This window comes from Myxocyprinus asiaticus, chromosome 8 (assembly GCF_019703515.2).
Source record: "Myxocyprinus asiaticus isolate MX2 ecotype Aquarium Trade chromosome 8, UBuf_Myxa_2, whole genome shotgun sequence".
Lineage (NCBI taxonomy): Eukaryota > Metazoa > Chordata > Actinopteri > Cypriniformes > Catostomidae > Myxocyprinus > Myxocyprinus asiaticus.
In genome coordinates, this window is record NC_059351.1 from 48,242,763 (window position 1) to 48,260,718 (window position 17,956).

Consider the following 17,956-nt stretch of genomic DNA (forward strand, 5'->3'; position numbering starts at 1 on the left):
CCAGCCAAATCAAAATAATCAAAATATTTCTCAATATTTGCCAATTTGTCTCTTAAAAGAAATTAATACTTACAGTACAACACTGTGCACAGTTCTTTGGTACATTATTAGATTCACAAAAACATATCTTAAAACGTTATTTTATGTCTTGTACTTTCATGTCCTGCTGTCCTCTTTCCTGGAGGATGGTAAGCCACTTGTGGTTCTTGGAGATTTCAACATACACCAAGACAAGCCCTAGGCCACTGAAATTCATGCTCTTTTGGCCTCATTTGACTTGGAAAGACTAAGCACCACAGCAACTCACAGATCAGGCAACCAGCTGGACCTCATTTTTACACGTAACTGTACCAACTCAAATATTCTTGTTACTCCTTTACATGTCTCTGATCACTACTTTGTTCAATTCAAGATGACTCTTCCATCTACATTAAAACAGACTCCACCTTTGGTTTCCTTTCACCCTCTCACCTTTCCACTGCTGTCTCTACCTCTCTTCCCACACAAAATGTATTTTCCACCCTTGATGTAAACACTGCCATAGACACACTAAGCTCTACTTTAACAACCTGTCTAGACAACATCTGTCCTCTCTCCTCAAGGCCAGCACATACTACACCACCCAGCCCATGGCTCTCTGACGTCCTTCGTGAACATCGTACTGACCTCAGGGCAGCTGAGAGGAGATGGCGGAAATCTAAAGATCCAGCAGATCTAGGTAAGTATCAGTCTCTGCTTGCAACTTTTTCAGATAACGTTAAATCTGCAAAAACTAGAAAAAGATGTTGAACAAGATCAACAGCACCACAGACACTCGCAGCTTGTTCAGAACATTCAACACACTTCTCTGCCCTCCACCACCTGACACATCACTGACAGCAGATGTCTTCACCACATTTTTTACTAATAAGGTTACAACCATCAGCAATACATTCTCAGCACCTCACCCTGTCAAACACCCGTCTCCTGTATGCAACTCCTCTGTCACTATGTTTTCTCCTCTGACTGACACTGAGGTCTCTAAACAACTCCTCTCCAACCACCCCACCACCTGTTCCCTTGACCCCATTCCTTCTCACTTTCTCCAGGCCATCTCTCCGTCCATCTTACCTGCACTCACTCACATAATTAACACATCTCTACTTACATGCACTTTTCCCACTACATATAAGCAGGCTCGAGTAACCCCCCTGCTGAAGAAACCCGCACTTAACCCCACACAAATAGAACACTACAGACCAGTCTCTCTCATCCCATTCATGGCAAAAACACTTGAAAGGGCAGTTTTCAATCAAATCTCTGCCTATCTCTCACAGAACAAGCTGCTGGATGACAATCAGTCAGGCTTCAAAAGTGGGCACTCCACCGAGACTGCCCTGCTGTCTGTCACCGAGTCGCTGAGACAGGCGAAAGCTGAATCCAGATCATCCGTCCTGATTCTACTGGACCTTTCTGCAGCCTTCAACACAGTCAACCATCAGATCTTACTCTCCACCCTCTCTTCACTGGGCATCACAGGAACTGTGCTTGACTGGTTTAATTCCTATCTCTCAGGTAGGTCCTTCAAGGTAGCCTGGAGAGATGAGGTGTCCAAGCCACATCAGCTACTGACTGGGGTACCTCAGGGTTCAGTACTTGGGCCACTTCTCTTCTCTATATACAAAACATCACTGGGACCCATCATTCAGGCACATGGTTTCTCTTACCATTGCTATGCTGATGACATGCAACTCTACTTGTCTTTCCAGCCCAACGACACCACAGTGACTGCTCAAATCTCTGCTTGCCTGGCAGACATCTTGGCCTGGATGAAGGAACACCACCTGCAACTTAATCCAGCCAAGACCGAACTCCTTGTCTTTCCAGCCAACCCTGCTGTTGAACACATCATCACTGTGCAGCTGGGTGCAACTACAGTAACGCCTCCCAAAACGGTCAGAAATCTAGGGGTAACCATCGATAACAAACTACATTTCACAGACCACATCTCAAAGACCTCAAGATCATGTAGATTTACACTCTAAAATATCAGGAAGACCCTTCCTCTCTGAACATGCCACACAACTTCTTGTTCAGTCACTTGTCAGGCCTCCCTGCATGTGCAATTATACCACTGCAAATGATCCAGAATGCAGCAGCACGTCTGGTCTTTAATCAACCAAAGAGAGCGCATGTTACACCACTCCATGTCTCTCTTCACTGGCTGCCAGTTGATGCACGTATCAAGTTCAAGGCTCTGATGCTGGCATACAAAACAGTCACTGGGTCTGCTCCAGCATACCTAAAATAATTTCTGCAGAGCTACGTGCCCACTAGAAGCCTGCGGTCAGCTAAGGAATGTCGCCTTGTTGTACCAACACAAAGAGGCACCAAAACATTTTCCCGGACTTTCGGCTTCATCATACCATGTTGGTGGAATGACTTTCCCAACTCCATCTGTGAAGCTGACTCACTTTCTGTCTTCAAAAAAACGGCTAAAAACACATCTTTTCCATGAGCACTTAACCAGCCACTTAAAATCCTTGTTGCACTTTAATCTGTTTTGAATGCTATTCTGATGCTAGTGAAACTTTGTAATATGGCACTTTTTCGTACCACTGTCTCCTTAAGATGATTCGCTTATGTTTTTCCTCTTTTGTAAATCGCTTTGGATTAAAGCGTCTGCCAAATGAATAAATGTAAATATCTTCTGCTTTAGTGTATTAATTTTTAGTAAATTATAGATTTACAAGCATTCCTTTAGCAAACAAAACAGAAGTAGAACAAGCAGTCCTGCAGCAGATGGTATGGCCCCCACAAAGCCTGGACCTCAAAATCAATCAGAGTCAGTATTGGATTACATAAAAAGATAGAAGCAGTTGAGACAGAGTAAAGACATAGAAGAATCGTGGCAAGTTCTCCAAGAAGCTTGGCACATCCTATCTGCCAACAACCAAGAAAAATTGTGTCCAGGTGCTAGTTTTATATGCAAAGGTTGGTCATTCCAAATATTAATTCTGTTTTTTATGTTTACTGCACTATGTATAAAGTTAACTGATAAATGAAAACTATTCATGGAAATCATCATAACTATTAAAAATTCTTCACAACAGCCTAAAACTTTTGCACAGATCTGTACATAAAGAAACTGTGTAGCTAATGTTGATGATACTTACCTTTTTTTTTCTTGCTGTGGTTTTAGGTTTATCTCGACTTGATTCTCTTTCTCTTGGAGAGTCTGTATTTTCAACTGGAGTGCATTGAGCGACCTGACAAAACAGTGAGTGATGAGTTAATGATCTTCTCATTGTAGACAATCCATTACATTTCAAGTTTAAATAGAATGTAGCCATTCTAGCCATAAAAAAGAGTAAAACTAGACATAGAAGCAGAAACATTTTGAAAAAATTTGCATTTGTGTGCTTAGGGTTGCAGTTAAAAACAAGCACCTCCATACAAGTTTTTTTTAATCTACAGAAACAATATTGTTTTTTTAATTTCAAAACATCATGCCAGTCATTTAATAGGGTAACAGGTCACGTTGATTCATAGAGAGAACATACACAAACATGAGACCAAGCCCATCTCCCACAGAAATCTAAACACTGGGATGTACGGTTCTGACTGAGCACGTTCGTGTGGTCGCCATCACAGAAAACACAATGGCATTGTTTCATTAATAAATTAAACTAAAAAAACTTAACTCATTGTGTGTCCATTCTTTGACAATTCTGAAAAAACTTCAGAATTGACTTGAACTGACCAATGTTTCAAGTTGCCTATTTGCCCAATTCAATGAGGGAACATAAAATAAGATTTGCAAGCAAAATTTTCTAAATAAATATGATTAAACTAATTTGAATGTCTGTTGATTGAGCATTCATTAAAATCTGCAGCTGGCAAAAGCTCTTGTAGATCTATTCATCATCTTTCATGCAATGATTTCCTAAGTGCATAAGCAAACACATCCTGTAGTCCACAATAATAACTTTTGTGTTTTCCAGGGGTGTAACTTTAATACCCATTGGAAAGACAAATACATCACAAACTGGGGCCTTTAACTGGAATTTAGGTCACAAGAATCTGATCCAGGTTCAGCATGAAGCATATATCGACATGTTCAGATCCCGGATGAGCCCCCAATTTACAGTGATTCTAATGATGTGCTATAAAACATATTAAATAATCCAAATTAGGATATGTTCACACAGTCAGTATTTGGGATTAACAACCTTATTTACAAACAGAAGTGACTCCTGAATTGTCCTGTTCATACAACATCTTACAGTGTGACTCAAATACTGTCTGTCTGAATGAATAAACAAAGTCTATCCCTTTTTCAGTTCTCGTGATAGCAATGAATAATGCCTGTTGCAATAGTGACAGTGACTAAAGTAAATACCAAAGATAGAGAATTCCATTACACCAGAAAGCCTCATCACAATTGACCTGATTTTACCAAATATAGAGTCCAATCAAGTTACAATTCCATCCATCAAATCTGAATTAACCAACCAAGTGTAGAGCACAGCATTCCCATGGAAAACTGGATCTAAAACCTTTGGATGACAAAGCTGTATCTCCATCTCTGTGAGATACTGCAATCCCACATGAACCAAACTCAGGTTTACCAAACTCGTCCTCAAAATGAGGTTGAGTCACTTTGGTATTAAAATGTGGTTGTCACTCTCATTTATAACAAAACTGTGCGTGAACGTTACCGTATTTAACATTCTAAAACAGGATGCGTTGAGAAAGGATCCCTGGGGCTGTAGGAAGTCTTGCAATTGTCACATGCGACATTCATACACTGTGTTTATTGTGTTTTTCTTTTGTGTGTGTTTTTTTGAGTCCCATAGAAACCCTACACCTGCCCCTAAGCCTAGCTCTACTCCTAAACCTACCTTTTACCCTACCTTTAAACCTAACCCTAACACTAACTTGGGAACAGCAAATGCGACTCTCACAAGACATTCCCAGCCCAAGGATTCCCTTCTAGACACTGCCGCTAAAGCTGGCGTCACACTAGCTGATTTTTCCAGCGATTTTCAGGTGTAAGCTTCATATACATCAGTGGTTTCCAAATTTTTACTGTGGTGTACCCCTCCAAACATACAACATCCATTCGAGTACCCCCTCTCTTATGCATAGATAACATTCACAAAAGATATTTTGAAAATATGTATATTTAACACAATTATCTTTGTAAAACATCTCTCAAATTAAACATGTTATATTTGTCATACATATTGAATAAATGGCTTACCGATTGAGATGTGGATGCTAGATATGATATAACTGTGTAACCTGAAAACTCCCCGCTCATCGCGTTGTGGTATGCAAGAATAGCGTTCGGTTCTGTGTCTGGAATTGCGCTTCATTGCAGGTACGGCATTGCTGGCCGACTTCGAGCATTGCGGTTAAGTATCTGTGCAATTGCCTGGTCAGCTCAAGATGCTTTTTTATGTCACATTTGACACTGTTAGCAAGGTTGAGCTCATTTGCTGAAAAAACATCATGCAACAATGTAAAAACAGGTCTCTAGCGTGCAAGCAAATGTGAGTGAAAAATACTGCGTGTGAATGTGGAAAATTATTTGGCAGCACCGGATGTCTGACACCTCTCATCAAAGCTTATGAACTTATACCATCAGAATCAAAACTCCCTATGCATCTAACCATAAATACAAATTACGTTTTAAACTGCGAAAAAAACAGACAAACTAAAATCATGGACAACTGACATGTGTGTATCAATTTTATACGCATATCAATTTTACTTGCGATCACTAAGCTGCATCACCTTGCAGTGTACTGGGCTGGCGAAAAAAGATACTTGTGTGACGCACGATGCATGAGTGGATGCATTTTTTTTTTTTTTTGTAGCAAAAGATAGGGTTATTTCATTGCATATTTATCTTACCTTTATGACACAACTGTTTTGGTGTTTCTACACTATAGGGCACACAAAATTATTTTTGCCAGTGAGAAATACATGAACTGGGTTTGAATATTATAGACAGTGATGAAATCAAAAGAATGGTAAATCTCAGAATTTTATTTGCGTACCCCCATTGTCACCTCACGTGACACGTTATTATGCGTACCCCAGTTTGGGAAACACTGATATACATAATTGCCAACCAGTAGGTGAGAGACGGAGCACGCATTAGCGTCTACCAGCTGGAGGTCGTTAATCCCTTGACCGTCAGGACTCCCTGATTCCAGCACATGGAAAAGCACATCAAAATTGTTAGAAAATATCGTTTCGTCATCTAGGGCAGGTTCTTGTGTTCTCGTCAAGTGATCAATGAGCTTCTTCTTTTACTGAAGAACTGACAAGACGTCATGCTGGTCTGAACGTTTTTATCGCACTCAGCTGCATATCATCACAAACGTTGATTGTAATCCAAAGTGATTCTGTCACCAAGCGTTTTTTCATGGGATTCTTCTACACTCAAATGACTAATGAAATCAGAAAGCGGAAGCACTACAGTATGTTTTTACTGAGAGTAATTTCTTTATTCACTGAAAGCTGCATATAGACATACACATTCTACGGCAAGCATCAAGGGAATAAATACACAATCACACACTTTCACAAGGTAAAGTTACTCTATGAACTACATTTTAAATCACTCTTTTACAATTGTTTATGTACACGTGGTACTCCTGTTGTTATTTCGGCGAGCTCCATGTGACATGGAATCAGTTGTGGAGAATTGGTATGTTTGTCACCCCTACACCATTTTGTATCAGCAACAGTGACGTTCCTCCAGCTGAAGAGTGCGAGATCTCAGAAAAAATGTCGGCAAGTGTGAAACCCTCGGCCAAATAAAGTTGTTTGGAGTCTGCTACTGTGACGCTGTCTTAAAACATGACTGACAACTGTTTTCTGCTGCTGTGTGACTGTAGCCTTGCTGTAATTACTGCATATAAAAAAACAGGCTTTGATTGACTTAATACCTGCATCATTTGGTTTATACTGAAAACCGACTCTTGTGACCTGTACCTAATATCTAAAAGTGTTGTTGGATTGTTGGTGTTTCTGAAGTGCTATGTCATCGGAATCAGCCACAGTTCACTGCGTGAACTTAAGAGTGTATATGACTGTGGAAACATGCCCACACCACCTCTGTGTACAGTAGTAGGTTGCCTATAGAGAAAGTCACACACCTAAGATTACACACACTCTCACCCCTACCTTCATCTTCTTGAGATCGGCAGTGTGTGCATTTGGAACAGGGGAGTAAGGTGACATCTCTGTGCTTTCTGTGTTTGTGTTGGCCTCCTGGGAACAGAACAATAAGCTCAGGTATTTCATATGAGATCACCTGTCCTCACTGACCACAACAAAGCTTGTCGCACGTGAATGCACTCATGTGACTATTGAAACTCAAGTGAAAACAAAGTATAGCAACCCTTGTTGATGGAGGCATATGAGAGATAACACCATGACGTCTTGAGGTTTTGGCGAGTTGGTACAAACAGCAACATGACAAGGTCAGGGAGGCACGTTGGCTCCACATGTGACCACAAGGCTGAAGCAGTGGCATGTTTTGGACAGTGAAGCATGTCTTTCCATACATTGGTGTGATTACTTAGTAGGTATTTGAGTTTATTCCTAGGCCATGTGTACACTAAATGCTAATTTGTAATTATTGGGTGAACAGGCTTCTTTAAGTTTGCCCCCAAATAATGCTGAAATGCATTGAAATTTTTATTCTGCTAAGGTGTTAGTTTGGTGATATTTCTCCTGTTTGCGCACATCCCTGAAATTCTTGACAGATGGGAACTTGGCTAGTCTAAGTGTGTTGATGATTGGTTAAAACTAATCGTGGTTGTGTTCTTGTTGTGATATTACAATTGTTTACTTTGTTTACAATTGTGCCTGCCAGCTGAAAAGACTGTAGCTAACTAGGTTACTATCTTAATTTTAAAAATGGATAACTATGAAGCCCGTCTCTACGAGATTGTTCAAAAATTCTCTTCATGATGCTTAACACTAACTTCACAAAAAGCAATGTGGCCATGACAAAAACGTGAAGAGATACTTATGTGTTTATGGAATCAGACCAGGTTACTTGCCAACGAAAGTGGAAAGGGCTTCGTTGCGAGTACAATATGGCAAAGAAGTAAAGAAATTGTCGTTCTCCCAGGGTACTTTAGTTCATTCAGGATAAAAAACTTTTGACTTCTTCCTTTGTATAAATTAGGCCTAACATGGTTAAAAAAAATTATAAAGTTGTTCTGGTGTAACAAAACCAACAAGGTGCGTGGAATGGAGAAATGTAAGAAATATAACTTTATTGCCAACGTATTTTGGCACACATGCCTTCATCAGGGTTAAAAAGTTTTTTAAATGGCTTGGACCAATTATAGGTTTGCTTGTATAGATTTATATTACATGTCTCCATTTTCTGGTTCATAAGGTATTGAGGATACCTTACATTACAACAGTATAATTATTATTTTTTAAATATTTACTATATGTGGCATATTATACCACTGTCAGCTGATAACTGACATAACTGAATAGTAGTTCACTGGGGGTTACTCACAATAATTGCACTAATGTGCTATGTCAACACTAACTTTGACCATGATGATGTTTGAAGGTTCCTCTTCAGTCTGTCTTCTCTCAGCCATAGACTCAAAGATGGTGCTGTAGTTCTGGAGCAGCTTGGCCATAATGTTATTACAGATATTCTGCTCCCATATACTGTCAAAACCAGATGACACACTGTGGAGGAAAACAAACAACTTTGAGACACAGTGCATGTGTGAGGACATGCTGCAAAAATTGTGCTACTATATTAAATTACGTTAAATTATACTGAATTAAATTAAGCAGAAAAAGTAGTAATAAAGTAGAAAAAAATACATTACAATTAAAAATTAATTAAAATATTTAATTACATACAATTAAATAGTCTTGACAGTGAATAAACATCAATGACTTCAATGACTTCATGGATGTAGGCCACATTTCAAAGTCATATTCAGGTTTATTGTCATTTTTCTCATTATAGTTCAAAGAGGAAAAAACTAAATGCATTCTTCCTGGGAAACTACAAACAATAAAGAGTTTTCTTAAAAAATAAAATAAACCATTCTCTCAGTGTGTGGGGCTACAGAGAGAGATACTGTCCCATGATAAAGAAAGTCATAAAGCTTACAGTAAATGCTGCTACTGTCAGGGGTCACATAGTGCTGGTCAGACAGCTGAATTTGTGGTTTAATTATTTCTGACAAAGGGAACATTTTGTACAGGAGAGGTATGTGTCTAAAACAGGCAACAGTTTTGTCACTTCCACCTTACTGAGCTGAGGTTACACACATCACATATTCACACACGCTGAGGTGACAAACACACATGCTGAGGTGTCAGGGATTCCCTTGAACTGAGTGGCTGAAATATAATTAGGGGCTGCATTCTGCGGCCGTCAGCTGGACAGATGGAAACCCATATACAAGTCACTATAACAGGACACATACAACACCAACTTCAAAAACCTTTAAAGGATTCATTGGAAATTGTCCTCGTTTCCTCTAAACTTAATGTTCTGTTATCTAAAGTGATATGACTTTCTTTCTTGAACACATGTTAAGGATTTGAAAGATGTTTATGTTGCTCTTTCCATTAAAATAAAGGCTTGAAGAATGCTAGCCTTAAAATGCACATAAACACTACCAGTCAAAAGTTTGGACACATTTACTTTAATACTTTCCACATTTTTGAATAACAGTGGTTACTATAAAATGAAAAAAAAACAACAAAAAAAAAACTATGAAATAGCACGAAGGGATGTATTTTAATGTACAATACTTCTAAAACTGCAGTGTATCTCTTCCCGGAAAAAGGATAAAAACTATCTATGACTAAAAATAAAGAAAGAAAGCTTTTGTTTTGTAAAGAAATTCATATGCAGGCACAATCTGTAAAAACAGTAGATCAGTTGATTAAAACACTTATTCATGAGAAACATACAGCCAGTCATGTGAGTCCAGACTTTTAAGTGATAGTGTACAGCACTTTCTCCTATAGGGGGAAAATCAATCTTTCACATCTGTATGTTTAGTGATTTAGGGGCAGATATCTCGAGTCATCTGGGGCTGGTATTCCTCCGAGCTATTCACTTGTGAATAATCAGCCTGAGTGTTTCTGTTCCTGAAAATAACAACCCAGTAATTTATGACCATGGAAGTATGTAAGGGATATTTGTGTTAGTGCTGGTATCGGGTAAAACATTCCAGCTGGACTTTGGCCCCCTCTATTGGAGCTGAAATCCGAGATAGCAGGGTGTTAGACAGCCTTAACACCAAAACATGTTCAATACATAATTTATTATTGATGTATTGGTCATTTACCTAGTGGGTAGTTGACAAAAAAAAAGACATATTATCAACTTTTTTGATCAACAGAAAGATTTTAGATTACAATGTAAATGAATGTAAGAGGAAGTACTGTATATATATATATATATATATATATGTATACAGCTCTGGAAAACAAAAAGAGACCACTGCAAAATTATCAGTTTCTCTGGATTTACTATTTATAGGTAAGTGTTTGAGTAAAATGAAAATTTGTGTTTTATTCTAGAATGTACTGACAACATTTCTCCCAAATTCCAAATAAAAATATTGTCATTTAGAGCATTTATTTGCAGAAAATGACAACTGGTCAAAATAACAAAAAAGATGCCGTGTTTTCAGACCTTGAATAATGCAAAGAAAGTTCATGAAATCAATATTTGGTGGAATAACCCTGATTTTCAAGCACAGCTTTCATGCATCTTGGTATGCTCTCTACCAGTCTTTCACATTGCTGTTGGGTGACATTATGCCACTCCTGGTGCAGAAATTCAAGCAGCTCGGCTTTGTTTGATGGTGTAGAGCCGAGGAGGGCGGGGCCGTCCTCAAAAAGCTCCACGTCATAATGACGAGAGAAGGGGAGAGGCTGCAGCCCCTCCCCTTCTCAGGGAATTCCCTGAGGGAGATTTCCCTTTGGAGCAGTTGTGAGACGAAACCCTCAAACACACAAACATAACCACACACAGGGCAGCTGCCTGTAATTCTCTCTCTCTCGAACTGTCGTCCCCGGCCGCCTTTAATCCTCGCGCGCCCCATCAGGATGATTGGGGACCAGGCGTTCGTCATTCCAGCCCGGCCCCGCCCTCCTTGGCTATACAGATGGCTTGTGGCCATCCATCTTCCTCTTGATCACATTCCAGAGGTTTTCAATGGGGTTCAGGTCTGGAGATTGGGCTGGCCATGACAGGCTCCATCCACACCTTGATTGACCTGCCTGTGTTGCATGAAGCATTGTCCTGCTGGAAAAACCAATCCTCAGATTTGGGGAACATTGTTAGAGCAGGGGGAAGCAAGTTTTCTTCCAGGACAACCTTGTATGTGGCTTGATTCATGTGTCCTTCACAAAGACGAATCTTCCCGACACAGTTGTTTAGTCACAACATGATTCCCATAGTTCCATTTATGTTATTCCATAGTTTTGATGACTTTACTATTAATCTAAAATGTGAAAAAAAAAAATAATATATATATATATATATAAAAGAAAGAATAAGTGTTTCAAAACTTTTGACCAGCAGTGTGTGTATATATATTGATCTATATATGATTATATACATATATATATATATATATATATATATATATATATAAAATGTTAAAATACTTTCTCCTATCCAAGCTTACACTATATGCAGAGACTGTAAGTAAGCTATTTGTAGGCCAAACAGAATCAGTCATTACTGAGAGTGCATGAAAGCTACGCACCAGTGCTGTAGGTTTGGTCAGAGATTGTGTGAAGTGTGTCTTGGAGTCATGAGGCCTCAAGAATACAGACAGTCAATGAGAGGCCAAATTGAGAACATGACACCAAGACTACACAAAGTTATTGGCAATGTTATATGTGCAGCAGAGACATAATTCAAATAGCTAGTAACAGAAGAGCTAAAATTGTTCACACCCAAACACACACACACCCCAGTAAAAATAAATAAATAAATGAATAAATAAATAAATGAATAATAAATAAAAATAAGGAGCTTTCCACTATTAATCTGTGCTATAAAAAATGCATATTGTGGAATAAAACTTTAACATTATTACTGTGACATTGTTTTCTGTTTTTTTTTGTTTTTGTTTTTCTTAAAATTTCTGAATTAAAATATTTTTTATATTTTTCTAGGTTTTAAATGTCAAGAAAAATGTCAAGATGATATACAGTAACTGCTCAGAGAAAAAATACGTTGACAATAATGATCACTCTCTTTGACAATGGTTAAACCACTTGAAATTTAAATCAACTGACATTAAATTTTCAATAATTTTATCAAAAATATTTGTTTCTAGGAACATGTTTGGCAAGTACTTTTTTTAAAACTTTCTTTTAATCATATTGGACTTCGTTTTTTGTCATTGACCCTTTTGAAAAAAAAAAGAATATGGATTCTTAGAATATGGAATTAGAACATGGATATCATATGATGGATCACTTAATTGTGTTGGTTGACTCACTGGAAGACATTGGGTCCAAACACTGTGGCCAGGTTGGCTGCTGTCATACGGTTATGAGCGTGTTCCTGTTCTACCTGGGATAGGAAGTGACATAGGTAATACAGGAGACTGTAGTGAATCTCTGGAAGCTGTTGCAGGAGCTCAGGTAGGTCTTTACAGAAGTCATCTTCACTGGATTCTAAAAGAACAGCACAGAAACACAATAAAGGGTGTGAGCCCAGTTATTGCTGACAAAAAAAAAAAAAAAAAAAAAAAAAGAGTTTAAAAGGCTTATACATTTTTTTTTTTTTTTTAATAGACTTTAAAACAAGTATAGGCTAACAAAATATTCTCTATATTAAGATAGCCCTATAAAAAATTAAGCTTAGTGTCAAACTGAAGACAACTCGATAACCCATAAGTGCAATTCAACTTAATATGACATTTTTGGTTATTGATTCATTGTCATTATTTAATATAATTATTATTATTATTCCATATTTTATTTTTGCATTATATTTAATTCATTATATTATGGCATCTTAATATTGTATAAAAAAAATATTATAGTGCTTGAACTTTAATGAGAGGAACACGCGCTCTCTCGTCATGAGGGCAAGAGATGAAAGGAAAGCGGAGAAAGAGCGCATGTTTCTGGACTCTACAGGTGCTACTATTGTTAATGTCGTTTAATCGGAAGATATTTAATAAAGATGTCTGAATTACATCACATCTTGTAACTAGCGATATTACTGAGATGCTTATGCTCGGCGGAGACTGAGAAGCTGCCGCCATGAACGATAATGAGGACAGTTTCACCGCTCGCGCTGTGTTTCCTTTGCCGTGTGAAACGCCACATTAACAGTACAGTACACCCATTTTTCTTAATCGCCATACCTCTCCCACTGCATTGTTCTTAACTGTTCAATCCAGTTTGTTGTCTTCCAACTCTATGTCAGGTTTCCCCAGACTCCGTGATGCCATGACACTTAAAGGAGCCGCGCGTCTTTTGCGACATAAGCGATCGGTTTATGGTATTGACCAAATTACCGATCACCGATTGAGTCATAGGACGTGAGTATCAGCCGATACTGATCGGTGGCCGATCGATCAGAGCATGCCTTAATTTCCCTTAATGTCGTAATTTTCCAAGAAACACTATTTTAAGGAATGTTTCGGGTTCAATACAAGTTAAGATCAATCAGTATTTTTTACATAATGTTGATTACCACAAAAAAAATATTTCATCTCTTCCCTCCTTTTCTTTAAAAAAAGCAAAAACAGAGGGTAGAGTGAGGCAATTACAATGGAAGTGAATTGGGCCAATTTTTGGAGGACTTAAAGGCAGAAATGTGAAACTTATAATTTTATAAAAGCATATTAATTGTCTTAAAATTGGTGTATTATCTGAACTCTCAAGTTTAAATCCTGTTTACGGTCGTTTAGGGTTTACGGCATTACGTAGTCATGGCAAAAAAGTTGTAAAATTGGATATAACTTTACACAGAAGAGGTTAGTAAGTGTTTTTTATCACACTAAAATCATGTTAACACACACATTGTTTGTCTTGTGGTTATACTTTTAAAACAATGAGTATTTTAATGTTTACAGGTAGGCCCCATTCAATTCCATTGTAAATGTCTCACTGTAACCCAGATTTTTGCTTTTTTTTTTTCTTGAAATCAATCGAGCTTAAAATCATGATCGCCAAGGAGACTGCTGTCAAGATGTACTGTGAAAAAGGAGTTACATTTTGGTCTGTTCTCACCCAAAGCCAACTGTATCACTTCAGAAGACATGGATTAAACCACTGGAGTTTGATGGATTACTTTTATGCTGACTTTAAGTGCTTTTTGAAGATTCAAAGTTCTGGTCACCATTCACTTGCATCGTATGGACCTACAGAGCTGAAATATTCTTCTAAAAATCTTTGTTTGTGTTCTGCAGAAGAAAGAAAGTCATACACTTCTGGGATGGCATTAGGGTGAGTAAATGATGAGAGAATTTTCATTTTTGGGTGACCTATCCCTTGTATTGAACCCAGTATATCCTTTTAATTACCCTATATATATATTACTTTTATTGTAATATTTTCTATTTTCTCTTTCAGATTAACCAAAAAAAGGCATTTATTGGCATTTTTTGCCAAAAATATTTAGCATCTCCTTATAGTGGATAAGGGTTCTGCTCGCTGTCACATAGAAACAGTTAGAGAAAACTGGATATGGCAACAAGGATTATTAAAGGTTATTAAGTCAATCATTAATGTGGAATTGAATAAAACTGAGTCAGATTTACTCTGTAAGAAGTAGGGGAAGGGTGACGGCTACAACAGTGTGTGTGTATAAGAGTGGTGCGGTGTGGAAAGCATTGAAACGGTCTCGCCATGTTAAAATCCCTAAACTGCCATTGTTGAAATAACCACTGATGGAGTTACACTGATGGGGATCTAACTATGAGCAGTAAGATAGAATTTGCTAGCAATTACAAACCAATTGGATCTATTGCAAGTTTTAAAAAGCTTATTAAAGGAGTCCTTTAATATATCACATCCCAAGGATGAGTCCTTTAACATATCACATCCCAACTTCAGGTTTCAATCGGAAATACGTCAACACAGGAAAGAAAACTGTGCTTGTCAAGCCATTTAATGGGGTCTATTAAAAAGAAAGTTAAATTGGTTAGATCAGTGATGCTTACAAAGAAACAACTAAATTAGCCAGTAATTCATTCATTCAACCACAAATCATTTTTTAATGTTCTCTTTTTGAAATCAATTGTAGCATTCCATCTTGTCAGGAATTATCACATGTGGAGCAAGATGTCACAAATTACGGTGCAACTCTATCGCCATTGGCACATTCTGTAACATTACCAATATGAATATTCAAAATAAAATAATCCTTGTTTTCTGGCATTCAAGATGGACCATCTGTGCAGGATAAATAGTGTCTCACAAACACCACAAAAGGAGATTGGGAAACCAACAGTGAAGGGCAGAGAAGAAAGATAAAATGGAGTGAGAGAACAGGAAAAATTGTAGCAACCATCTCTGTTAAGAAAACAGCTCACGTAATTCCTTTAGGAATTCAGTTTTTGGGAGGCCTTTATACCACGCACTTACTGTAACTGTTTATCAGTGCACAACTGTTCTCTGGCACGTAGATGACATTAATCAAGTAAAGTCTCTTCTCTGCACTCAGCAACCCGCAGAAGTTAGTGAATGATGGTACAACTGCAAATTCAGACTTTTAATGCACCTATTGGCTGTGAGCCAGCAAAATAAAGCCATTTATTACAGCATCATCTAATCATTTACACTGTTCAGGAGCTCTTTCCTTGGCGTGAAGATACACATCACATGCTCTAATGTGGTGATGGGAATAATATTTATGATATAGTCTATTGTAGACTTCACTATGGAAGAAAGACATAGGTTATGCTTGTTTGAGCCCTTCGGACTGTGACTTGACAACTAAAGAACTAACCATAACCTTGACTCAAATCATTTCTGTCTACTTGAATAGGAAAGCCCAAAATCTAAAAATCTGATTTCCAAGCTTACATTTCCAAAACATCATCAATACAATCTGACAACAATTGCATAATGTTGTACTTCTATAGCTTAAAGCAGAAAAAAAGAAGGTTTCTCACCTTGGTAAAGCTGAATGAGAGGTTTGTGAATGGAGTGATGGATGAGGCCCTCAGGTAGATCCCTTAGGAACTGCTTCAGTAAACTGGCTACAGCAAAGACATCTGTTTCCTGATGCAGGTCCACCTCCTCTACACCATCAAACCTCTGCCGCAGGTTATCTACGGTCCGAACACTGCCGTTTACTCTGAATAGACCCTCCTGACGAAGACCTGATGATTAATAGGAGAGAGAGAGAGAGAGAGAGAGAGAGAGAGAGAGAGTCAATTTAAGTTAAAACTACAATAAATATATTTTTCAACTAGATACATTTTAATGGTGGCTAGACAAAGCCTTGTCTGAACTGTACTAAAACTGTATGTCTCATCAGTTAGAAAAGACATAGCACACTTAAGATGTGTCTGGAGATGTGTACCAGGTTTGGTGGATGTAGCTTAAAAACTTTTGGAGGAGTTAAAAATGATGTTATTTGGAAAAAAAACCTAAACCAAGTTTGGAGAATAAACAGTATGTTGGCTTCATCAGGCCAGCATAACAGGTACCAATTATGCCACTCTAAGCTCAATTACAGGAAGGTGTGCGATATTTCATCAGTTTATCAAACAGTAAACAGAAAAATCCTTTTTTAATATCCAAGTAATGATACTGTATTTACGAGATCGAATTTAGACTCACAATAACATGCTGCAATGTTAGCAAAGGCCCAATGCATTGATTGGCAGCACTGAAATGTCATAGCTCCATCTAGTGGAGAACAAGTAGAACTTCAGCTTCTAGGTTTCAGCTTTAAGACAACAGTTGGTTGACACACATAAAATAGGTCTTTATATTTAGTGAGGTCTGGCCTTTACTTAATAAAATCTAATTTAATTTGATGGTCAAAGTTTTAACTCAACTGTAGTTGTGTTTACAGAAAATGGGAGAACATTAAGATTCATGTAGTTGGCATTGGGCTTTAATGCCTACCCCAGTTACCAATTTAATTTGTACTATAATGACATGTTTGATTTCTATGATATTAATAGTATGAACATTTGTTAAATTAATAGCCCTAATTTATCATTAAAACATGTTCTATTTATTTTATTGTAGTATTGCTGTGTTGTTTTTGTTCGTTGTCAATCACAGTGCTTTACCAACAGATGAGTTACAGTTGCGTTTGATTTCTAGAGGACACCGAAGTGGATATGTTAAGATGATTTTAATTATAATCATGTTTGTGACTTTAGAGATTTGTGTGTGTGTGTGTGTGTGTGTGTGTGTGTTTTAATATATCTGTGTAAAGTATCTTGTTTCAAGTATCTTATAATGCAAATCATAACAGAAAGCTCCCTAAAACATAGATATCACATATCTATTTTTTGTCTTCTACATAAATAATTAAATGAATAAATTCCAGCCTCTTTTACACAAAGAGGTTATCAAACATGCAATGTTGTTCCTTTGAATGTGTAGTCCCAACTGCTTGCTTTCTTTATTTGGGTTGACCTTGACAAAGCATTCAATGTCCTGGTGTTTATTGTAATAGTCACAGCTTGGTGCCTGTTTGCTAAAAGCTTGAAGTAGTTCACTAAAGCAGTAAAAGGTGTGACTTTATGTTCTTAGACAACATGTACTATTGGCATAATCAGGCCAGTGCTCTGCTCTGTTGTCACTGCAAATTGACTTGTGTATTTATGAATATAACATGAAGTTTCAGTGCATGATGGCTGTATACATTTCAACTACTGTTGCAACTTTTTGTAAATAAAACAGAATATTTAAAACCCAGCAAAATTGCAAAATATATATATTTGTAAAA

The 17,956-nt window shown here is 37.6% G+C and overlaps 1 protein-coding gene and 1 long non-coding RNA gene across 7 annotated transcripts in view; one reads left to right on the forward strand and one right to left on the reverse strand.

Annotated features, from left to right (window-relative positions):
- LOC127445076 (protein FAM13A-like) overlaps positions 1–17,956 on the reverse strand; it is a 60,355-nt gene that overhangs the window by 36,500 nt on the left and 5,899 nt on the right. For 5 of the 6 annotated variants that reach the window (XM_051704834.1, XM_051704837.1, XM_051704833.1 and 2 more), the window contains 5 exons: positions 16,158–16,367; positions 12,525–12,702; positions 8,574–8,721; positions 7,183–7,269; positions 3,156–3,248 (listed from right to left, as the gene is read on the reverse strand). In XM_051704834.1, the coding sequence (XP_051560794.1) occupies positions 3,156–3,248; positions 7,183–7,269; positions 8,574–8,721; positions 12,525–12,702; positions 16,158–16,367 (716 nt within the window). The remainder of the gene's footprint in view (positions 1–3,155; positions 3,249–7,182; positions 7,270–8,573; positions 8,722–12,524; positions 12,703–16,157; positions 16,368–17,956) is intronic. The other variant, XM_051704838.1, reaches the window with a different exon arrangement.
- Positions 297–2,999, forward strand: LOC127445077 (uncharacterized). The gene is made up of 4 exons (XR_007897927.1): positions 297–341; positions 603–718; positions 1,317–1,554; positions 1,749–2,999. It is a non-coding gene; the product is annotated as an uncharacterized LOC127445077 (long non-coding RNA).